Source organism: Corythoichthys intestinalis, chromosome 19 (genome assembly GCF_030265065.1).
Source record: "Corythoichthys intestinalis isolate RoL2023-P3 chromosome 19, ASM3026506v1, whole genome shotgun sequence".
Classification (NCBI taxonomy): domain Eukaryota; kingdom Metazoa; phylum Chordata; class Actinopteri; order Syngnathiformes; family Syngnathidae; genus Corythoichthys; species Corythoichthys intestinalis.
The window spans coordinates 2,013,259-2,037,799 of record NC_080413.1 but is presented as its reverse complement, the minus strand read 5'-3'; the positions used below and the strand labels follow the sequence as shown (position 1 = coordinate 2,037,799).

The 24,541-nt window shown below is 43.8% G+C and overlaps 1 protein-coding gene across 1 annotated transcript in view; it reads left to right on the top strand.

The window, feature by feature from the left end:
- The window catches only part of senp6a (SUMO specific peptidase 6a), a 26,185-nt gene extending 1,644 nt beyond the window's left edge, over positions 1-24,541 (top strand). The window contains exons 2-23 of the mRNA XM_057823358.1: positions 1,678-1,762; positions 1,834-1,897; positions 3,409-3,497; positions 3,620-3,751; positions 3,814-3,887; positions 3,961-4,007; positions 7,586-7,850; positions 7,923-8,128; positions 14,857-14,988; positions 15,073-15,106; positions 15,167-15,355; positions 15,418-15,611; positions 15,709-15,845; positions 17,708-17,824; positions 17,892-18,017; positions 18,100-18,192; positions 18,256-18,371; positions 18,449-18,522; positions 18,582-18,673; positions 18,729-18,797; positions 22,334-22,484; positions 22,557-24,541. Coding sequence (XP_057679341.1) covers positions 1,678-1,762; positions 1,834-1,897; positions 3,409-3,497; positions 3,620-3,751; positions 3,814-3,887; positions 3,961-4,007; positions 7,586-7,850; positions 7,923-8,128; positions 14,857-14,988; positions 15,073-15,106; positions 15,167-15,355; positions 15,418-15,611; positions 15,709-15,845; positions 17,708-17,824; positions 17,892-18,017; positions 18,100-18,192; positions 18,256-18,371; positions 18,449-18,522; positions 18,582-18,673; positions 18,729-18,797; positions 22,334-22,484; positions 22,557-22,754 — 2,684 coding nt within the window. The 3' untranslated portion in view covers positions 22,755-24,541. The remainder of the gene's footprint in view (positions 1-1,677; positions 1,763-1,833; positions 1,898-3,408; positions 3,498-3,619; positions 3,752-3,813; positions 3,888-3,960; positions 4,008-7,585; positions 7,851-7,922; positions 8,129-14,856; positions 14,989-15,072; positions 15,107-15,166; positions 15,356-15,417; positions 15,612-15,708; positions 15,846-17,707; positions 17,825-17,891; positions 18,018-18,099; positions 18,193-18,255; positions 18,372-18,448; positions 18,523-18,581; positions 18,674-18,728; positions 18,798-22,333; positions 22,485-22,556) is intronic.

The window sequence follows — 24,541 nt, the reverse complement described above, 5'->3', positions numbered from 1 at the left end:
TATTTTTTTTCTAAATAATATGGGACCTTAATGGGGGAAAAAAGAGAAAAATCCAACCTTCAATACAAGTGCATTTATTCAGTGGGGAAAAAAATCCCACATAAAGAAATAATTATTTGACATCAAATAATGTGTTTCACAATTATTAGCACCCCTGGTGTTAATACTTTGTATAACCCTCTTTTGCCAACAAAACAGCACCTAATCTTCTCCTATTATGTTTCACAAGATGGGAAAAGAATGCAGAATCTCTCTAAATCAGGGGTTTTCAACCCAGTCCTCAAGGCACACTGTGGGTCCTGGTTTTTGTTCCAGCCGATCCAGCAGAGACAGTTGAACCAATGAGGCTTCTGCTAAAACAAGCCACACCTGACTGCAATCAACTGATTGCACTTGTAAAACACCAGATTGGGGAAAAAGTGTTGTCATCTTGTTTGGTAAGAATGAAATCCTGCACCCACAGTGTGCCTTAGTGGAATAGGTTGGGAACCCCTGCTCTAAATCATCCAGAGACCTGGGTCCTCTCCTCTGTACTCTCCTCTTCAGCTCACCCCACAGGTTTTCAATGGGGTTTAGGTCTGGGGACTGAGATGGCCAAGGGAGGAGCTTGATTTTGTGTCTGGTGAACCATTTCTGTGTAGATTTGGCCATATGTTTAGGGTCATTGTCTTGCTGAAAGACCCAGTGATGACCCATCTGCAGTTTTCGGGCAGAGGGCAACATATTTTGATTTAAAATGTCCTGGTATTTCAAAGCATTCATGATGCCATGCACCCTAACAAGGTTCCCAGGGCCTTTGGAAGCCAAACAGCATCACTGACCCATCCCCATCTTAACCAGGGGTGCCAATAATTATGGAGGGCACTGTACCTTGACTCCACCTTCCTCCCATTTCTTCATTTGTCTTGTTGTACATCTTCTGTTTTCAAGATATATGGCCTTCAGCTGTTTGTCATGACGTTTGGATGTCTTCCTCGGTCTACCAGTACGCTTAACTTTAACAGCCTTGCTATGCTGTTTGTACTTGGTCCAGATTTTTAATACAGCTGACTGTGAACAGCCCACATCTTTGGCAACCATATGTGTAGCGTTACCTTCAAGAAGTTTGATAATCCTCTCCTTGGTCTCAAGACACATCTTTCTTGTTGGAGCCACGATTCTTGTTAATCCACTTGGTCCAGCAGCCCTCCAAGGTGTGAGAACTGCATTGTTTTTACCTGCTGACTAACGAGCAGATCTGAGGCAATTAAGGAAAGGAAATTGACTGGGTGTGTCTGTTTTCTACTCAAAATGGAGTGATTCCATATATTTGTCCTCAGAATGGAGTGAGTCCTTATTTATTTTCCTGCACTTGCTCTATAAAAGTAACACGTACTGACCACCACAATGTTTTTTTTAATTCATTTCTTTTAGTGTTTCTGAATGCTAAGGATTTGCACTTTTGAACTAATTCATTATTTTTTCAAGCTTTTTGTCGGAGTTTGTGCCAAATGATAAAATGTCTGAGTGAGTGCTTGTCCGAGACTGGTGATTCCATACTTTTTGCTAGGGGTTGTATGAGGAGTGGGAACCTCTTGGCTTGTGCGATTTATAGTCCAGAGAATACGGTTAAATAGGTGGTCCTGAGATGCGGGACATGAGTCAACTGTTTTTGTTTGTTTTCGTTCTGAACGAAAGCTCTGGAAAGATCGGAGGCTCGTCCGGACGGCGGCTACAAACACAAATGGAGTTTCTCTGCACGAGAAAATGAGGAGGACCATCGGTAAGCGTCACCCACCGTTCCTTCCATTGCGCTTTTTGAAACCTTGACAGACACGCCGCTTTAATTCTTAGCTCCGCCGTGACGACTTCGCCAGGTACCGACAAGCTGGAGTCTCCGTCCTCGCACGGAAACAAGGTAAACATTCATCAGAGACTTGATTCCATCTCATCATTCACTGCGACTTTACAAGAGAGAAAACTCGTTCAATTCGACTCTCCGAGTTAGGGAATCGGGAATGAGTCGACCACCCCAATCACTGATAACCTCTCATCCATAACCCAATTTTATGGCTCTAGACAATAGAAATCCAATGTATTTGAAGTTGGATGGGCTGTTACAAGCAAGGGAGTAGGTTTGCATAGGGAATAGAGGAGTTCCAAAAAAATCGATTATTACATGCATTGCGATCCGACACGTGACAATTCGATTACGATTCATAAAGGTTCAAAAACAATGATTTTCACTCATAACTTTATGACAGCCGCTCGTAGCGGAACGAAATTCAAGACACGTTTGCCGTCCAGACACCTTTAACCGACGCACGCACGGCCACTGAGCGAGAGATGTACTCCTTTTCAGAAGACTCGAAAATAAATTTGTGTATGAGTCAGGCGGGCACCGAAGCACGACTGCCGCGCAGCTTATTTTTTTAGAGCGAGAAAGGAAGAGAGATAGTTCGTTGCTCCTTGTCTTTCAGATGTCCAGCAGTAGTTTTAAGGCATTTCAATTGAAAAATGTCCTGAGTGTGTTGCTAAGACCTGTGTGTGTCTATAAGAGGTGAGTACATGAACCCTCTTGTACTGTTTAGCCTTTATTGTTGTTTTTGAGATTTTAATAGTTAGCGCCGAGCGCTAAGCTAATTAGCTAACGTGTATTTCATACGCAGAACTTCTAAAACCATGATTAAGTAGGTAACACTACAAACATGTGAAATAGTACAGAAACCTGTTGTTGCAAGTGCTGCCTTGAAGCCGACAGGCGTGTGTGCGCGTGGGCGGGCAGGGAGAGAAGAAAGTGTGTGTGTGTGTGTGCTCGGCAATAAACGCCACAAGTTCAAAGTGATCAAGAGCAGTTGTTATTTCCACCTGTCACTCCAAGAGTTACACAAGGGAGGAAACCCTGAAAACAAAGTACATTGGTTAAAAGAAGTCTTATTTCTAAAGACACTTTGTTTGTGTCCAAAAAATGTGGAATTCATTCCACCAGTGTAAATTTTATTGTATTGTGATGTTGAGAAAATGGTTAATGTTTTTGCACTTACTTGTAAAAAATATGTACATAAAAAAAAGCAGCCTAGGGGCAGCTTTTTTGTTGTATGGGCATGTTTCCATCGTTCCTGTTAAATCATAAGGATATTTTAAATAAATAATGGACATAAATTTGTTTGGCTACTTTATTAATCAGTAATGTACGATGCATCGATAATCGTGATAATCGCGATAGCCGCGATCATCGTCAATACCGTGATCATCGTTCAAAAATCGAATCGTAGCACCCTGAATCGTAATCGAATCGAATCGTGGGGTGCCTAAGATGGCACACACCTAGTTACAAGTGATACTCATTTGTAGAGTTTGGCACTGAAAGGTGTCTCTCGCATTAGCTTGGTTAGCATTAGCTTACTTCTGCTAACTTTGTGCACACAGTCTCCACCTTTGAGGCCTTTCATCTCTGCCGACCCCCTGAGGACGTACGAAAAGCGCTTCTATGGTCTTGCCAGGCCCAAAAAGCTCAAGTATGCCACACGATTGAGGATTTTTTTTTTTTTACTTTCAAAAGCCCGCTGTCCTAAAGTACTTTGAAAGTCCCAGGGGAAAAAAATGAGGGAGGTCACGGCCCAGGTTTGCTTTTTCACAGCCTAACGTCATCCCCGGCCGGTGCCGGTAACTACCCGATGGTCAACCACGCCCCTTCGCAAGGATTAGTGCTGCAGGGTCGCCATTTTCAGCACGCGCAGATGGCCTCCGCCCTGGGGAAGCCCGTCCAAAGGTGAGCCGGTCACAAAATCTAGCCGGCGTGCGCTAGATTGACGCTTTGTACGCACTCCGCAGGGACGACTCGACAGGCGACGTCGGGGAGGCGGCGGAAGTAGACAACATTGTGCTCACTTGTCCTGATTCGCCAGGTTTGTTGCTCTACCAGTTGTGAACCGAAGCTGAGCGTAGCCTGCGTATTAAGTGTAGCTCGTGTGCTTTCAGGCGACCGCATCAAACGCCTGGTCAGTCAAAAGAGGAGATCGCCGGAGGTGAGTCGGCCACCGTCGACGTTTGAAGTGGGAGGGTCGGCGGCGAAGGAAGGAACATCGGTTCGCCGCCACACTCCCGTTTCAAACAGATCGGGTGTCCTCGAGCGATGATCGAGTTGACTCAAAGTAGAGCTGAAACGAATACTCGAGTTTAAAATCTGATCCAAGTCATTTTATTCACCTCGAGGAATCGTTTAATTTTGCCAGCACTAAGCATCACGTTTTGCCCGGACTACTTTTAATGCGGGACAACGCGCTGACGTCGCGTGCGTACAGGAGGACGCAATAAAAAAATACCTTACTGCAGCCGACAGCCGTTACAAACTGCGCCGACGTTGCTAAAAACTACGCCCGCATGTTGCTACGGTGGTAGCAGCCTAGCAGGTAGCGTCTGATGCGTGTCATAGATATCACATGTACGTAGGACTAGATGCGAAATGACAGACTCTGCGGCGTTAATAAAACAGCCGCCATCTTAAAGCACTACACTTCTCGGCGCTCATAAATAAGATTAATGTTGCTTTCACTCGCTCACGTAACGTTTTCCCTGCGGAGGGCTAGGTTTCTGTTCATTATGCCCACTGTCGATGCGTGGCTAACTCTTACATACAGGCTTTATTTAATCTGTGAAAATAGCGCTGTAAAGTGATTAGGGTGTAAAATAAAAACATAATAATGCTAACTGTCAGTTTTAGCTAAGTAGTCATTGCTGGATAAAACACCAAGTTGCATTGGTGCCTAATGTGCTCCAATATAGCACAGCATTTATTTGAACACCGCAAAAACTCAAAATCCTATCAGGACTTACAGTTTAGACCAGGGGTCGCGTTAACTGAATATTTTCCGTCGTTGACCGGTTTTTTAAAACGGTGACGGAAAAAACTGAAGTCCATCTGTCATTTTGACAGGTTGCAATTCACACCCCAGACCACGGAGTACGAGTGAGCATATTAATTAGCTATTGTCTCTCTTGATGCATGACGTCGTTGGCCTTACTCGGAAAAATGTCAAGGCAACTGAGCGTCCGAACTAAGGCTACGTTCATACTACAGGTCTTAATGCACGAATCCGATTTTTTTGTGTTTTTCCGACTCGAGTGAGGCATTAACTTGACGGTCTGAACGTGACAAGTCGCATTTCAAATCCGATCTGGGTCACTTTCGTATGTGGTCTAAATCCGATCTGGGCCACATTTTTCCAGACTGTCGCGGCGGTCTGTACTGTCCTGTCTCGCAAATCGGATTTAATGCAGCAATTACGTCATCAAAAAGCGAGAGACGGTACGGTAGCTACGGTAGCGATGCAGCTGTGCGTTATTAGCGCCTAGCTTGCCTTGAACACGGCTTTTTAGGAAGGGTCGGACTTGACAACAGTCATAAAAAAATAAAAATAGGTTTGAGGATAAGCCTGAGAATGATTGGTTTTCTCTCTGCTCCATATAAGCAATATTTCAACATTGCTTACATGGCCGAGAGTCGTATGTGTGTGTGACATGCACGAACAGTGCGTGCATGCTATTGATCCATATACTTTGAATATAAGCTTAAACGGGGATTATATATGCCTGTTATTTGTGTCCACTTTTTAACAGCAACAAGCCTATGGCTACGTTCATACTACAGGTCTTAATGCACGAATCCTATTTTGTGTCATATCTGGTTTTTTGAAAAGCGTGCCCGTTCAGACTGCCTTTGTCCATTGAGACCATTCAAGTATTACGCATGCGCACTAATTCGCAGTCCGACATGCGCTGAGCAAGACGACCCGCATGCGCAGAAGCATCAAAACAAATGACCATACAATCACACATGCTGGCTGTCATCCGTCTTTCCAGGGATATCATATTTTGCTTATTAAAGAGAGGACACAAATAACAGGCATAAATAATCTCTGTACAGGTTTATATTCAAAGTATATGGATCGATAGCATGCACGCACTGTTCGTGCATCTCTCACACACATACGAGCAGTTTGCCCCGACTCTCAATGTTGAAATATTGCTTATATGGAGCAGAGAGAAAACCGATCATTCTCAGGCTTATCCTCAAACCTATTTTTATTTTTTTAATGACTTGTCAAGTCCGACCCTTCCTAAAAAGCCGTGTTCAAGGCAAGCTAGGCGCTAATAACGCACAGCTGCTTGATGTGTGATGGCGCGGTGTGGATTCTCTGTTAAGCTTGTTCGGACAGAATATTAATTAAAGATGAATGAAAACGAAATACTATTGAATATGTCATTATTAACATTTTAAAAATTTAAGTGACGGGTAAAAATAGATTATGACCAGATTTTTATGACCCTGTCAGTCAAAATGACAGACAACGAAAAAGTCTAGCGCAACCTCTGGTTTAGACTAACTTAAAACTTAACTAGAACTTATAGCTTGACACAAGTGGAAATTCAGTTGAAACACGTGGGGAAAAACACCTAACTTTTAAGTCATGTGTGTTATCAAGCGTAATTACATTTTTCGGTAAGAAATATATCTATTAGGGCTGTCAAACGATTAAAATTTTTAATCGAGTTAATTACAGTTTAAAAATTAATTAATTGTAATTAATCGCAATTCAAACCAGCTATTAAATATGCCATATTTTTCATTATATTATTGTTGGAATGAAAAGATAAGACACAAGACAGATATATACATTCAACATACGTTATATAAGTACTGTATTTGTTTATTATAACAATAAATCAAGATGGCATTAACATTATTAATATTCTCTTAAAGCGATCCATGGATAGAAAAACTTGTAGTTCTTAAAAGATAAATGTTAGTACAAGTTATAGAAATTTTGTATTAAAACCCCTCTTAATGTTTTCGTTTTATTAAAATTTGTAAAATTTTCAATCAAAAAATAAACTAGTAGCTCGCCATTGTGAATGTCATTACACCATGCTCACTCCCCAAACCCATAAAATCATTTGGACCCAAGCGCCAGCAGAGGGCGCCAAACAACAAAAAACAAGTAACAAGCGGACATTACACTGCTGTCATTTTAATCTGTTTGAGCGGGACATGTGCGTTAATTGCTTCAAATATTTTAACGTGATTAATAAAAAAAATTAATTAACGCCCGTTAATGCGATAATTTTAACAGCCCTAGTAATAAGCGCTGTGATATCTATAATCCTTGCTAAATCCGGTTTCTTTTTTTCATGGATCCTGCAGATGCATGAGTTGACTTGCATCCATTTTTTTTTTTTTTTTTTTTTTTTTGATCATTTTGACAGCCCTAATATATATATATATATATATATATATTTTTTTTTTAATAAGATCTAAAAGTTTTTCAAATGAAAGTGATTTAGTCTTTTTTTTTTTTTTTTTGGGTCACATTTGAGATGCAGTTGTTGGCTGTTTTCAACAATGTACATCGAAAATAAAAACATTAAATGACTGAAAATGGTTCAATATTACATTAAATGTCTTGTTGTCTCATCTACGTGTATAATTGCTCTTTACCTAAAAAATGTTTTATCCGATTAATCGATAGAATTTTCAGTCGATTACTAAAATATTCGATAGCTGCAGCCCTCACACAAAACAAATCTCCTTTTGGGCGGCGCTCAGAGTGCGGCCGTCTACCAGACGCTTTGCGGCAAGTGCAGAAAGCCGTGCGAGGACAGCAGCCGCTGCCGCCACTGCGGCAACAGTCCGGCATGTCTGCCGTCACCGTCGCCCCGCGCCCCTCTTCGACCGGTGTCGCCGGACCGCCCGGAAGCGCCGCTGGGCGACCGCCGACGATCTCCCCCGCCGGCTAGCGCGTCCCGCTGCCGCGGTGCCCGCGAGTTACCCAGAGGCAGGGCGAAGACGGCGCCCCGAATCGACCGCCCCAGTGAGTCTTCGGCCGTCGGTCGGACGGGGAGAGAAAGCCGTCGTCCACCGCTGCACCTTGTTTTTCCACTAGTCGTCCTGTCCAGCGACGACGAAGCCGACGACGGCGCCGGGCGACCGGACAACGTCTCGCCTCGGCCCGCCGACTCGGCGCATTCGTCGCCGGCACCCTGCGGCGGCGGAGCAGAGGCGAAAAGCGGCGGAGACATGAGCGCCGCCTACTTTGAGGACGTGGATCTGCGGATGGTCATACCGCGGCGGAACCGGATGAAGGACCAGGTGCCTTTTCTTTCTTTTTCACTGACGTGCGACGAACACAACTGGGCGGCGCTCTCAAACTTGAACTGCATTTTGCTACCTATTATTTCATATCTCTACTACTCAGGCTGTGGTTGTTCTTGTGGATACCAACCTAGATGTCCCACCAGTGTGGCCCTTTTGGTTTTCGTCTTATTCTATTGGATGGAAAAAGTATCTGAACCTTTTGGAATTTCTCTCATTTCTGCATAAAATTTTAATCAAATGTGATCTGATCTTTGTCAAAATCACACAGATAAAAATAGTGACCGCTTTATCTAAAACCTCTCAAACATTCATAGGTTTTCATATTTTAATGACAGTATGCAAGCAATGACAGACGGGGGAGAAAAAGTGAACTCGCTGCCTAAGGAGACTAAAAGAGCAATTGAAACCAATTTTTACCAAACAATTTAAGTCAGGTCTGTGCCCAACCACCGATGAGTGGTTTAAAGCTGCCCAGCCCACTATAAAACGCACACCTGGTAAGAATTGTCTTGATGAGAAGCATTGTCTGATGTGCATCATGGCTCGGTCAAAAGAGCTGTCTGAAGACCCGAGATCAAGGATTGTTTTGTATAAAGCTGGGAAAGGTTACAAAACCATCTCTGAAAGTCTGGGTGTTCATCAATCGACAGTCAGAGAAGTTGTCTAGAAATGGAGAGAGTTTGGCACTGTCGCTTTTCTCCCAAGGAGTGGCCGTCCATCAAAGTTGACGCCAAGACTTCAGCGCAGAATACTTGGAGAGGTAAAAAAAGAACCATAGCGTCTGTTGAAGACTTACAGAAATCACTAGCATAGTCCACTGCCTCAACTATATGTTAAACTATGGCCAAGAATGGTGTTCATGGGAGAACTCCATGGAGGAATCCACTGTTATCTAATAAAAATAAAAAATAAAAAAAAAACATTGTTGCTCATTCAATGTTTGCAAAAAGGCACTTGGGCACTCCACAGAAGTTTTGGCAAAATATTTTGTGGACTGATGATACCAAAGTTGAATTGTTTGGGTGTAACACACAACGTCATGTGTGGAGGAAAAATGGAACAGCTCACCAACATCAACACCTCATCCCCACCATGAAGCATGGTGGAAGGAGCATCATGTTTTGTTACCTCAAGGCCTGGACAACTTGCAATCATTAATGGAAGAATATATTCTAAAGTTATGCAGGAAAGCCTGAAGCCGTCTGTCAGACAGTTGAATCTAAAAAGAGGATGGATGCTGCAACAAGACAATGATCCAAAAACACAGAAGTAAATCCACTTCAGAATTGTTTCAGAAGAACAAAATACATGTTCTGGAGTGGCCAAGTCAAAGCCCAGCCTTGAACCTCATTGAGATACTGTAGCATGACCTTAAGACAGCGATTCATGACAGACATCCCAGGAATCTGACTGAACTACAGCAGTTATGTAGAGAAGAATGGGCCAAGATTAATCCTGATCGACGTGCCAGACTGTTCTGTAGCTACAGGAAGCGTCTGGTTGAAGTTATTTCTGCCAAAGGGGGGCCACAAAATTACTAAATGTGATGTATCACTTACTTATTTTCCCCCTTCTGTCATTGTTTGCATACTATCCTCATTAAAAATGAAATGTTTGGTTGGTTTTCGTTCAGATTTTTCATCTGTGTGATTTTGACAAAGATCAGATCACATTTGATGGTGATTTTAAGCAGAAATGTGACTAATTCCAAACGGTTGATACTTTTCATACCACTGTACGTCGATGTCCCACTGTCTATTATTTTTTAATGAATAAATCGACCTGGACGCCATTAATTTTATATAAAGAACAAATTCTCAGTTTGAGGACGCTCACCAAGCTAATGCTAACGTTTAGAGTTCCATTTCGTTTATGATGATCACTCAGCATCAGTGTTGTTAATAACGGCGTTACAATATAACGGCGTTACTAACGGCGTTATTTTTTTCAGTAGTGGGTAATCTAATTAATTACTTTTCTCATCTTGGCAACGCCGTTACCGTTACTGAGGACGGAAAGGCATGCGTTACTATGCGTTACTATATTGGTCGAAAAGTCTGAGGGAGACTGACTCACCGAGACGACAGAGCAGAGCAGGAGCGGGGAGGAGGCAAGAAAGTTGTGACGCCGAGCAAACGCGATGCTAGGTAGCTCCAGTAATACATGTTGTACCCGATAGCCTTCAAACTACGCCCGCATGTTATGGTAGATATGGTAGACATGGTAGATATCGCATGTACTGTACATAGATATAACTAGATGCAAAATGACAGACATGACACTAAATGCGTTAGTAGACAGCCGCCATCTTCAAGCAGTAGGCTTTTTAGGACGGCTCTGTTGTAGAGAACCTTCCTAGCGAACCTAAGTAACTTTTTATCTAAAATACTTCTAAATCGGCAAAATCTTGACTTGAATCTATCTTTAAATGATGAAACAGTTTTAAAACTTTCATATGTCGAAAGTAGAGAGAAGGGAACTAATGCAATAATGGGAGCAATTTTAACAACTTTTAACAGTTGATTCAGGGTAAAGGGTAAATTAGGGTAAAGAATTGGGCTCGGGCCAATTGTACCAAAAACCTCCACAAAAAACTTCACATAGTGTGGCCAAAAATATATATATATATTTTTTTTTTTTTTTTTTTTTTTGAGGGAAAAAATAATAATAATAATAATTATCACCAATTACTTTGCCAAGTAACTAATTACTCTTACATTCAGGTAATTGAGTTACTAACGCAATTACTTTTTGGAAGAAGTAATTTGTAACTATAATTAATTACTTTTTTACAGTAAGATTAACAACACTGCTCAGCATACACCTTTAAAGGCTAAAGCAACATTGGATATTCTGTCTTTCCAAGATAAGAAAACAAATCTTACGGTGTATTTCAAAACGGACAAGCCTGGATCGCAGCCTAGCATCCTAAACAGGACACGTCACATGAGTGACACGACCCAAACACCGCAACGATGCAGGCTGACGTACTACACGTGCAACAAGAATGTCAAGCATTGAGAATATTTTCGTCTTGTCGGACCAAAATTGGCATTCATCTCGTTATGTTTTCGTTTCCCAAGACACCTTTTTAGCTCGTCGTCGGGAAAAATTGAATGAACGCCTTTAGTTTCACTCTTAAAGGGATCCACGGATAGAAAGACTTGTAGTTCTTAAAACATAAATGTTAGTACAAGTTATTATCATTTTATATTGAAACCCCTCTTGATGTTTTTGTTTTTACACAATTTGTAAAATTATTTTAGCTAGTAGGTCGCCATTGTTGTTGACATCACAGGGCCACGCTGCCATAATTCCACCTGTCACTTAAAAAAAACGTCACTCTTTAATCATGTAAAGTAGTGATTTAAATACGCCACAAGGTGTCAATGGCGAGTTTTGCATTAATTAGGGATCAAGCCAATGAGTGCGTTTTTTCCCTTGACTGACGCTGTAGTTTCTTTAATCCACAGTGGGAGAGAGAAAACAGAGTGGACACAGGCATTCAGATTCGAAGCTCGGACTGCCCCGTTTATTGGCATAAGCTTCGGCAACTCTTTCACAACACACAAAAGTAATTAAGTATCACATAGTGGAAATACTACAAAACTTATATCTCTCAAAAAATGTCACCAAGAACAAAAGTGCTTCAAGCTGTATTACCGAGGCCCTATTCTCACACAAGTAACACAACAATGCAAAGAGAACTGGCATTCACAATCAAAATAGATGCGCAAAATACACATAAAACTTAATCAGACTTTGGTCAAACTATATTTAAAGAATTTAGCAACTCATTTAGCTCAACAAATACACTGGATGGCTATATTTAGTCACAATACACAAACTATGACGCTGGGACCAATTTTCAGGAGTCTTGTGAAGACAACACTCGAACATGAATCACAATAGACCCAGTCTTAAAAAAACAGCTACGGCGTCAGTCAAGGGACAAAACGCACTCATTGGCTTGATGTCTTTGTAATGTAAAACTCTCCATTGACACCTTGTGGTGTATTTAAATCACTAACATAGAAGTATGTGACCCTGTGACGTCACCGCCCATCAAATTATTATTACCGTATTGCCCCGAATATAAGACGGTGTTTTTTGCATTGAAATAAGACTGGAAAAGTGGGAGTCGTCTTATATTCAGGGTAGTGCTGCAACAATTAATCGATTAACTCTAGTATTCGATTAGAAGAAGAAGAAAAAAATTAATTTTCCTGCATCGAGTATTCGTTTAATTAAAGTGGCATTGTAATGGTTTGTTTTGTTTCACTGATTTGGGTGGATACACTGCCCTCTAATCTGCCTTATTTCACATGGCTGAATCCAGCTGCTCCCTGTTAAGACCAACATAAGCTAAGTTTTTGTTTGTGCTAATGTTTTTTTAATGCATTCGTAATTTAAAGGTATATTTAGCCATTTTTTTGTGGGGGTATGTGTTTTAACTATTAAGAGTAGGGCTGTCAAACGATTAAAATTTTTAATCGAGTTAATTACAGCTTAAAAATTAATCATAATTAATCAATTCAAACCATCTATAAAATATGCCATATTTTTCTCTAAATTATTGTTGGAATGGAAATACAATACACGCATATATACATTCAACGTACTGTACATAAGTAGTGTATATGTTTATTATAACAAATCAACAAGATGGCATTAACATTATTAACATTCTGTTAAAGCGATCCATGGTTAGAAAAACTTGTTCTTAAAAGATAAATGTTAGTACAATTATAGAAATTTTATATTGAAACCCCTCTTAATGTTTTCGTTTTAATAAGATTTGTCAAATTTTCAATCAAAAAATAAACTAGTAGCTCGCCATTGTTGATGTCAAAAATTACACAATGCTTAAACCCATAAAATCAGTCGAACCCAAGCGCCAGCAGAGGGCGTCAAAACTCCAAAAACACAAGTAACAAGTGGCCAATGGCACTGTGCTGTCATTTTAATCTGTTTGTGCGGGGCATGTGCGTTAATTGCGTCAAATGTTTTAACGTGATTAATTTTAAAAATTACCTGCCGTTAACGCAATAATTTTGACAGCCCTAATTAAGAGCTTTGTTAAAAAAAAACAAAAAAAAAACTGCATTTTATAGAATTTAAACTAGTGGACTTTAACTATGTAAGTTAGCCAATTGTTCTTTTACTGTACATATATCCTCATTTATTTATTTTTTTAATACCATTTGAGGGTCAGGTATTTTAATTTTTTATGTTCCTTACTCGATTATTCGAACTAACTAGTTCATCGATTAATCGACTACTAAAAATAATCGATAGCTGCAGGCCTAATTTGGGGTCTAGACATTATACCCATTCACGACGCTAGATGGCGCCAGATATCATTGAAGCGAATGCTGAACTTGAGGAGTAATGTTTTGTCATGACAGATCTCAGCTACTCTCAAGTTTAACCAGTTTGCATTATTTTATTGCATTGTTTTTCCTTATTCAGATTTGTTTCAAGACTACAGTTACAGTTAGACTTCACTTTGATGGTTAATCCAGTTAGTGCAATTTTTTTGTAGATTGGTTTATTTACATTTCAAAAACCAGAAGCCATTCATTTACGAATGTGATTGCACTTTAGTTTACATATTTAAATGTTCAGATATTAAGATTTGAATGAGGCAAAATAACATGTTTTTTCTCTCAAATATATTGTTATAATCATTTGTTTCAGATGTAATTAATTTGGTGTTAAAAAAGTCTTTTTTTCAAACTTGAGTCTTGTAAAAGAGGGGATCGTCTTATAATCAGTGCTGTCTTATATTCGGGCCAATACGGTACTTGTACTAACATCTTTTAAGAACTTATTTTCCCAAATTTCCAGGTTCGCGGTGAATCAGTCACAGGCACTTTTTTGCAAAATAGACAATGTTTATTGATTAGAAAATGCAGAATAAATGAGATTTATTGATTACAATCCCACAAGAGCAAGCAAACAAGTATCAACAAATGTCAACGATGACGCTAGATTTGAGTTTGTCAACCCCAGAATCCCCGCGTTACCGTTACAGCAAAACGAAATGTCCCTTAGCAATGAAAATAGCTTACCGTGACAAATGAGCGGGAAGCCAACACACTCCGGTAAGGCGGCGAAGGAACAAAGCCAGGCGATCCGTACGTGACCCGCTGGCGGACTTCACTGGTCACCTGGAAATGCCCGGTTTTTGTAGGAACGCGCCACACGGGGGCGGACACGGCCAACCTCCGCTCCCAGGCGGCGCGGCCCTGTCCAACGACAAAGCTACTTTTGGTTCAGCCCCTCGAAAAAGGGGCTTTTCTTTGCGTGGTTCCCAGGTTGCGCCGTCCGGTAGCAGATGTTGTGTTCCCACGGTAAATATTATGAGTGCACAAAAACAAGTTATCTCGTGAGATTCCTTCCTAACTATGTAACTCAAGGTAAAAAACAATAGAAGTTGTTACAATCTAAGTCACAGAAGCAATCATACATCACAAAGGCATAATGTAATATTTTCCCCCCATCATTCCGCCCTTTGACCCGGGTTGAATTGAATTTCATGAGGCATAATGTGCTAATTCACTTTGGGTCACATAATATTTTCCCCATCAGAACTACGTCTTTTTATCCGTGGTTCCTTTTAAAAGTTGTGGTCCGGCATCGCATCGGCAGACTTTGAAACCCTGATATTGCCGCGGTGGCGGCGCTAACGGATCTTCATTTTCCGGAACCCGCTTTAGTTGGGACTGCGGCCGAGTTCTCCTCAAAATAAGCGTTTCAAAGGGGAGCCCGCGAAGTGCGGCAGCATCATCCTGCAATGCCGGAGCATCCGCGTGGGAACGCTGCGGCGGATGGTGACCAAGCCGGTGGTGGTGAGTTTCTGGGCCGTGCGGCACACGCTCTGCGTCTTCCTCGCTTCATCCTCTGGCTTGTTTCTTTTTAAATCGCCCCTCCAGTTTTCCGTGGAGCACATCCAACTGGAGACGGAAGGTGAGTCACCCGCCGACCGTAGCGGCGCGGCCCGCGCTTCTGACACTCACGCATCGGCAGGGCCGGAGCCCAACACGTCGGAGAAGGTGCTCCTGCGGGCTTCGGAGCTGGTCCGCTGCGAGTGGTGCAGTGTCCGCAAGCTGCCCGTCCTCTTCTTCCAGACCACGCCCGACGAGTGCGTCCGACTGCGCGCGCAGCTCAACATGACGCCGGACGTCGGCGGCCAGTGGTACGACTGCCAGGGTCAACGTGAGTAGCGTCGGCGCTTTCGGGGAGCGCCGCACCGGTCGCTTACGTGTACATGTGCTCAGAATCGGACGAGAAGTACATCGTGTTGATATTCGCCGACGGTCTGGACATGAAGGAGCAGATGATCCTGGAGGACATCTTGTTCGAAATCGGGCACAACAACGACTTGGACGACTTTCCCTCCAAGTTGCCCTTCGAAGAGGCCAACATCCGCCTGGTTAACTTCAACAAGGCCACCAAGCAGAAGCAAGATAAGGTGCCGCAAAGATTAGCGTACTCTGCGTTGTGAAAATACTCGCGTTCCGAAAAGGAGTACGGTGTTTTTCATTTTGTGTGTGTGTGCTCGCACGCAGCTAAAGGGCGTCACCACCCCGTCTCGGTGTTTGCCCGTCACCAGGAGCTTCAGCGCTGCCATCGCAGCCACTTTTTTTGAGCAGGAGAACATAGAAGTGGCCGACCTGCAGCCCACCTTCTCGGGCCCGCCAGTCAAGTAAGTGTGACCGACCGCTTCCCCGACTGGCGCCTCACGCTCACTTATCTTCACTTCTGCAACAATTAATCGAATAAGTAATTCGATTAGAAAAAAGATTTTAAGAGTATCCATTTAATTAAAGTGGCGTTGTAATGGTTTGTTTTGAAAGTATTATTGATTTGGGTGAATACACTGCCCTCTAGTGGCAACAGTGAATATGACATATTTCACATAGCTGAATCCAGCTGCGCCCCGTTAAGACAAACAAAAGCTAATTTTTTTTATGCATTTCTAGTTTAATGTATAGCTATATTTAGCCTTTTTTATGGGAATATGTATTTGAAGCATTTGTTTTTGTTCAAGCTAATGTTTTTTTTTTTTTAATGCGTTCGTATTTTTATTTATAGGTATATTTTTTTTTGTGGGATTATGTGTTTGAACCATTTAGGAGCATTGTTAAAAAAAAAAAAAGTTAGCATTTTATGGCATTTGCGCTAGAGGACTTTTGCTATGTAAGTTAGCCGAAGTGGTGTTGAAATGGTTTGTTTTGGAAGTGTTTGCATTTAGTTTGATTGTGTGGATACACTGCCCTCTAGTGGCAGCAGTGAATATGACATAACTCACTTCTTATGGCTTAATCGCTGAATCAAGCTGCTCCCTGTTTAGAACAACATAAGTGAAATTTTGAGCTGTTTTTTTTTTTTTTTTTTTCTTAATGTATTCATAATTTAATATATAGGTATATTTAACCTTTTTTGTGGGAATGTTTTTGAATCATTTAAGAACTTTGTATGGGAAAAATCAAAAGTTGGCATTTTATAGCATTTAAGCTAGCGGACTTTGGCTATGCAAGTTAGCCAAAGTGATGTTGTAATGGTTTGTTTCTAAAGTGTTTGCATTGTTTTATTGATTTGGGTGGATACACTGCCCTTTATAGGCAACAGTGAATAAGACATAACTCATTTCACATGGCTGAATCCAACTGCTCCCTGTTTAGACCAACATAAGAAGTTTTTGTTTGAGCTAATGTTTTGTATATTTAGCCTTTTTTTGTGGGAATATGTTTGAACCATTTAAGAGCATTGTGTGTAAAAAATAAGAAGTTAGCATTTTATAGCATTTAAACTAGCGGACTTTTGCTATGCAAGTTAGCCAAAGTGATGTAATGGTTTGTTTTTAGAGTGCATTAAGTTTTATTGATTTGGGTGGATACACTGCCCTCTATAGGCAACAGTGAATAAGCCATAACTCATTTCACATGGCTGAATCCAACTGCTCCCTGTTTAGACCAACATATAAGTGAACTCTTTGTTTGAGCTAAAAAAATTATAGTTACATTTAGCCTTTTTTGTGGGAATATGTGTTTAAACCATTTAAGAGCATTGTGTAAAAAAAGAGTTAGCAATTTATACCATTTAAGCTAGCGACTTTTGCTATGTAAGTTGGCCAAAGTGATGTTGTAATGGTTTGTTTTGAAAGTGTTTGCATTTAGTTTTGTGGATTTGGGTGGATACACTCCCCTCTAGTGGCAACAGTGTATATGACATTTCACACGGCTGAAGTTTTTGTGTGAGCTAATGTTTTTTTAATGCATTCGTAATACAGTTTATAGGTATATTTAGCAGTTTTTTTGTCCAATATATGTTTGAACCATTTAAAAAGCATTGTGTAAAAAAAAATAAAAAAGGAGCATTTTATAGCATTTAAGCTAGCGGACTTTTGCCATGTAAGTCAGCCAATTGTTTTTTGTTGTGCTCATTTTTTAAATTATTTTTTTAATTCCGTTTGAGGCTCAGCTCAGGTATTTTAATTTTTTATGTTCCTTACCAGATTATTCAAATAATTGATTGCTGCAGCCCTACTCGTCATTTCTCTTCCAGGCTGATGGTTTACCCCCCTCCTCCGGCCAAAGGGGGCATTTCGGTCACCAACGAAGACCTCCACTGCCTTAACGAGGGAGAATTCCTTAATGACGTTATCATCGATTTTTATTTAAAGTGAGACACCTTGCTTCCCTTTTTCTCTAAGAAATGGTGGCTCCTTCACGATGACCTGTGTGTCCAGATATTTAGTTTTGGAGAAACTGAAGAAAGAAGATTCCCAAAGAATCCACGTCTTCAGCTCCTTCTTCTACCGGCGGCTCACCCAAAGGGAGAAGGGCAGCGCCCCCGACAGGAACACCAATCTCCCGTCGGTGTCGTCCGCCGTCTCCGGGAAAAGGTTGGAGGAAAAAGTATTTTTGTGACCGCCCGGTACCGCTTTCCCTACGCAGGATCCCCAAACGCAAGCACAACAGGGTCAAGACGTGGACGCGGCACGTGGATCTCTTCGAAAAGGACTTTGTCTTCGTTCCCATCAACGAATCGTGAGTCATGGGCGGAGCGATAGGGGGACGGCCCTCGCCGACCTGACGTCTCGTCTCCAACAGGGCGCACTGGTACCTGGCGGTGATCTGCTTCCCCGGCGCCGACCCCCCTTCGGAGGAACTGCCGGAGGGACCCCGGCCCGATCCTACCGAGCGGCCCTCCGAACCGCGCTACGCCGGTCAGTTGCGCCTACTTTTGATTTCAGGAACCGTTTACCGAAAGGTCATTGCTAACGACCTCGCGTTTGTCTCCTAGGCGAGTTGCACAGAATCAGCGTGTGTTACGCGAACGACTACGACCAGATGTCGGACGAGCGGAGCTCCTGTCAGGTACCGGCGCTCGCCGCTCTTTGCCGGAACGACTCGGCATTAACCTCGCGACTGCGCAGGACGAAGGCAGCGACGACGGCGCTCTGCCGGCAGAGGACGCCTCCGACTCGGCCCCGGCCTCCGACGCCGGCGAAGTCGACCGCTGCAAAAGGTAAGCGGGCGGCGGGAGCACGGCGACCCGCTCTGACCGTACTCGTCATCCTTAGGTCGTGCATCCTCATCATGGACTCCCTGCGCGGTCCCACCAGGTCAACAGTGGTCAAGACGCTGAGAGAGTAAGGCCTAAATAATGCGTCTGCATTCCTCTGACGGCGTAGACCCGTCATTTATCATTCGAAGTTCTGCGTCAAGGGAAGTCGTTGCTCTGTAATTCTCCCCCAAGCCACTAGAGGGGTGCGACTTTATATTTGCACAGTTTTGGGGGAACTTGTCAAATTCCTGTAGTTTTCCTCAATGGCAACGGAGATGGAATGAGGGTATTTGCAGCTGCAGCTAATCAATGTTGACAAAAACAGAAGCTTACAGTCATGTGAAAAAAAATGAGGACACCCTATAAATATTCAGTTCGTTATGAAGAAAACTTCACATATCAATGTCTGATCTTGTTTTTCTTTTCTCTGGGAAAGGGATTTAATTGCAGGTAAACAACACAAAAATAACATTGTTTTACTCATTAAACCAAATATATCAACAAAAATGCATATTCTGATGAAAAAGTGAGGACACCTAGCTAGTTTGCTAGTGTTATCCCCTTTGGCTGGAATAACCAGTAAGATGCTTTTCGTAGCCATCTACTCGTCGTTGACATCAGTCTGAAGAAAGTTGCCCCGCTCCTCAACGCAGAATACTTTCAACAGTGGCTGACGGTTGAAGTGAGAGAAAACACCTTGGTGAGATCAAAGGAGCTGTGTGAGGCTTTCAGAAAGAAGATTGTAGACTCTTATGGGTCTGGTCAGGAATTTCCAAGGAATATATAATCAGCCATTCCAATGTCTGGAAAATAGTCTCCAAGTGGAGGACATTCAAAACAACTGCCAACATGCCCAGGTCTGGCCGTCCAAGCAAGTTCACCCAGAGAGTTGACCACAAGATGCTAAAAGAAGTCTCCAAAAACCCTAAAACGTCATCACGGGACCTTCAGCAGGCTCTTGCTGCTGTTGATGTAAAAGTGCATGCCTCTACAATCAGAAAGAGACTTGACAAGTTAAACCTTCATGGGAGGAAAGCTTTGCTCTGCAAGAAGAACATGAAGGCCAGACTGAAGTTTCCAAGAGTGAATGTAGACAAAGACCAGGACTTCTGGAATAATGTTCATTGGACAGATGAATCTAAAATGGAATTATTTGGACACCAGAACAAAGGACATGTTTGGCGTAAACCCAATACAGCGTTCCAGGAAAAGAACATCATACCAACTGTGAAGCATGGAGGTGGATGTGTAATGGTTTGGGGATGCTTTGCTGCAGCAGGACCTTGCCAGCTCACCATCGTAGAATCCACCATGAATTCTATCGTGTATTAGAGGGTGCTTGAGGAACATCTGTGGGAAAAAAATTAAAGATGAAGGGAAACTGGACCCTGCAACATGACAATTGACCTAAAACATCCACCAAGGACTGGGTGAAAAGAAAGAAATGAGTCCTGGAATGGCCGAGTCAAAGCCCAGATCTTTATCCAATTGAGATGCTGTGTGGCGACTTCAAATGGGCTTTGGATGTAAGAAACCCCTCAAACATCTCACAGCTGAAAGTATTCTGCGTTGAGGAGTGGGGCAAACTTTCTTCAGACCGATGTCAAAGACTGGTAGTGGCTACAAAAAGCAACTCAATTGAATTCAATTTTATTTGTATAGCCCTATATTACAAGAAGGTTGTCTCAAAGGGCTTTGCAGAGGCAATATGATACACAGTCAGAAACGGTAGATGAATTAATAAAGTTCATGTCCTGGGCCTCCCCCATCCTTAGACCCTCCATGTCTGCAAGGAAAAACTCCAAAAACCCTTTGGGGAAAAATGAAAACCCTTGGGGAGAACCACAGTCAGGAGAGATCCTCTGCCTGGACGGACAGGCTGTAGATGCACCAGGACTGATGGTGGGTATTCACAGAATTTAAGGGGGTCACACTAGCTATTAGGCGAGTGTCCTAACTTTTTCCTCAGTTAGAATATGCCTTTTGTTGCTATATTTGGTTGGGGTGTCCTAATTTTTTCATCCATCCATCATCTGCCGCTTAATCCGGGGTCGGGTCGCGGGAGCAGCAGCTTTAGCAGGGAAGCCCAGATTTTCCTCTCCCCAGCCACTTCAACCAGCTCCTCTGGCAGGATCCCTAGGCATTCCCAGGACAGCTGAGAGACACTCTCCAGCGTGTCCTGGGTCGTCCCCGGGGCCTCCTGCCTGTTGTACATGCCCTGCACAACTCTCCAGGGAGGCGTCCAGGAGGCATCCGAACCAGATGTCCGAGCCACCTCAGCTGGCTCCTCTCAACGCGGAGGAGTAGCGCCTCGACACAGAGTCCCTTATGAATGACCGAGCTTCTCACCCTACCTCAAAGGGAGACCCCGGACACCCTGCAGAGGAACCTCATTTCGGCCGCTTGTATCCGGGATCTTGTCCTTTGTGGTCACGACCCACAGCTTGTGACCATAGGTGAGGGTAGGAACGTAGATCGACTGGTAAATTGGGAGCGTCCTTTCGGCTCTGCTCCTTCACTGCGACGGACCTGTGCAGAGTCCACATCACTGCAGACGCTGCACCGATCCCCTTGTCGATCTCCCGCTCCCTCCTACCCTCACTTGTGAGCAAGACCCCGAGATACTTGAACTCCTCCACTTGGGGCAGGATCTCATCCCCAACCCGAAGAGGGCAAGCCACCCTTTTCCGACTTAAGACCACCACGGTCTCGGATTTGGAGGTGCTGACCCTCATCCCGACCACTTCACACTCGGCTGCGAACCGCTCCAGTGACAGTTGGAGGTCACGGATTGATGAAGCCAACAGCACCACCTCATCTGCAAAAAGCATAGATGTAATGCTGAGGCCACCAAACCGCACCCCCTCAATGCTTCGGTTGCACCTAGAAATTCTGTCCATAAAAGTTTTGAACAGAATCTGTGACAAAGGGCAGCCTTGGCGGAGTCCAACCCTCACTGAGAACGAATTCGACTTACTGTCCGCAATGCGGACCAAACGCTGACACTGGTCGTACATGGACCGAACAGCAGCCCTTACCAAGGGGCTCGGTACCCCGTACTCCTGGAGCACCCCCCCTAGGACACTCCCAGGCACACGGTCGAACGCCTTCTCCAAATCTACAAAACACATGTAGACCGGTTGGGCGAACTCCCATGCACCCTCGAGAACCCTGCCAAGGGTGTAGAGCTGGTCCATTATTCCACAGCCGGGACGAAAACCACACTGCTCCTTCTGAATCCGAGATTCCACTTCCCGATGGACCCTCCTCTCCAGCACCAGTGAATAGACTTTACCGGGGAGGCTGAGGAGTGTGATCCCTCTATAATTGGAACACACCCTCCAGTCCCCCTTCTTAAAAAGGGGGACCACCACCCAATCCAGAGACACTGTCCCCGATGTCAAAGCGATGTTGTAGAGGGGTGTCAGCCACGACAGCCCCACAACATCTCATCGACCCCTGAGGCCTTGCCACAGAAGAGTTTTCCGACCACCTCAGTGGCTTCGACCCCAGAGATAGGAGAGCCCAGCTCTGATTTTAATTTTTTCACATGACTGTAAATCAGCCTTAAAGCCGAGAGGTCGCTAGTCCTTTTGAAGCATGATGTCCCATTTTTCTTAGGTACCTGGAAGTGGAGTGGGAAGTGCGCAAAGGCAGTAAGCGCAGCTTTGGCAAAAATGTCATGAAGGGCTCCAGTCCTCGCGTGCCTCAGCAGGACAACTTCAGCGACTGCGGAATCTACGTCCTGCAGTACGTGGAGAGCTTCTTTGAGGTCAGCCTGTCCAGGACATTTATCCTCATAGTGTTTTCTTGGGTGTCAACTTAACCAAAAGTATTTCCGCAGAACCCCATCAGCAACTTCCAGCCGCCCGTCAACCTGACCGAGTGGTTCCCTCAGCAGAGGATGAAGAGCAAACGTCAGGAGATTGCTAGCTTGATCCTGCGCATCCGAGACCAGCAGGAAGCCCGCCGGGAGGGGGCCGAGGCCTTGCCCGAGGTCCAGGAGGCGTCCGGCGCCGACCCTCCGCCGCTCGACCCCTGAACCGTTGTCAGCCGTTTGCCGATTCTGCTTCCCGAGCAATTTGTACGAATAATGACACGTTTTCAGTAAAAGAAAGACCTCAACATAAGGTTTGGATTCAAGACTTTTATTTTGAGAAATGTGTCGCGTATGGAAGAACTTCAGGGGTTCGAGGCAAATGAGTCACCTGCACTCACAAATGACACGGTGGCAGTGTTCCCCGCTGCCTACCGAGGAGCTAGCTGAACCAGATGACTTGTCAGAGACCCCACGCCGTTTTATCCGGCGAGGAAGGTGAGGACGAACGTTGGTTACCCGGGCACAGAAGTTAGAAGATGGAGACAAACACAATGGAAGTATGATGTGTTTACACTTGACATCAGATTGCTCAAGTTCGATAAATGAATGAGGGAAAAATATTTCCGTTGTGACGACGTTACCGTCGCAGAAGATTACAATGTACAAATCTGTCCAAAATTAAACAGCAAATGAACAAAAATGCATTTTGAACATGTTGCATTACACATAAATGACTTAGAGGAACGTGTGTGTGTGTGTGTGTTTGTTCCGTGTTAGAGGGTGTTCCCCCATTCGAGGCGGACACACCCTCTAGATGCTTCCATGTGCCTCATGTTCCGTTGTGAGACGAATAAATGTTCTCAAGTTTTGGCCTCCGACTCCTCCTTCCTGGCACCAGACTGGTGACCCTGACAGTGGACCTGCAGTCTCCAGGACCACATTGAACATGATGGCGGTGAACGCCGGAGTTCTGGGAGTTGACACCTGAAACGTGGTTTGGTCAGGCCGAGGCGCCGGTCGGTCTTTGCCGCATTGAAGACGACGACAGAGAAGAAATTCTGGCATGTCGTCGCAGCATTGGACAGCGTCGCAGGTGTTCTGCCAGACCGCGCATGTCCTGCAGTGAAAGGTATGCTCATATGATGGGCATCCTGAGATGTTGCAACACCAGGAATAAGTATGACGCGCTGAAGGACCACCTACTGAGGGTGTATGGGACCTTCCTCCTCCGGTTACTGGACATCAATGGGTTTGGCAAGCGCATAATGACAGCTAATGGACATCATGCTGAACGACGGAGCCAAGTTAACTTTGCTTGGCGCTGTTCCTGTGTCAACTCCCTGCTCTCGGTTTTCCGGTATCGCGCCAATGTAGTTCCCCCTGTCAAAAATTGTATCACCTGGTCGCGGGAGTGCGGATGCATTCAGGGAAGCAGGCCTAGGCCATTTGGGAGCCCTAAGCAAAATCATGCCAAGGGGCCCATATTTTTCCTCACAGTGTACTGTGAAACCCATACATGCAATCCAACCCATACGTCCATATTTTGTATATTAATCAGATTTTTCGTTTCTCTGCTCCAGGAGCATGAATTCTCTTCGACATATCCGTGCATCTATTTTCCAAGCAAGTTTGAGCACCAATCATTGCAAAGCAGGTTCAACGTCACTCCCCAGGTTGCCAGACTGTAATGACAAGAAAATGGATGTTTGCACCGATAAACGGCAATGCGCGACACATTATTCACGATGCTCTATTAACAACGTATAAAATGAGGTTGCCAAATTGGGGGCTGTTCGTGGTCAGGGGCCCTAAGCAGCTGCATAGTTTGCGTATAGGCTGGGCCGGCCTTGCAGGGAAGGTGGAGCCACTGCGCTGGACTGATATCCGTATTTTGGTGATGTAGATAGCTACAAGGTTTTAAAACCTGGTCCATCCATCAAATAGTACTTTTTTCTGTCGTGTAACATACGTACTGAAAGTAAAAAAAGGCTATGTTTTACTGTTTTACT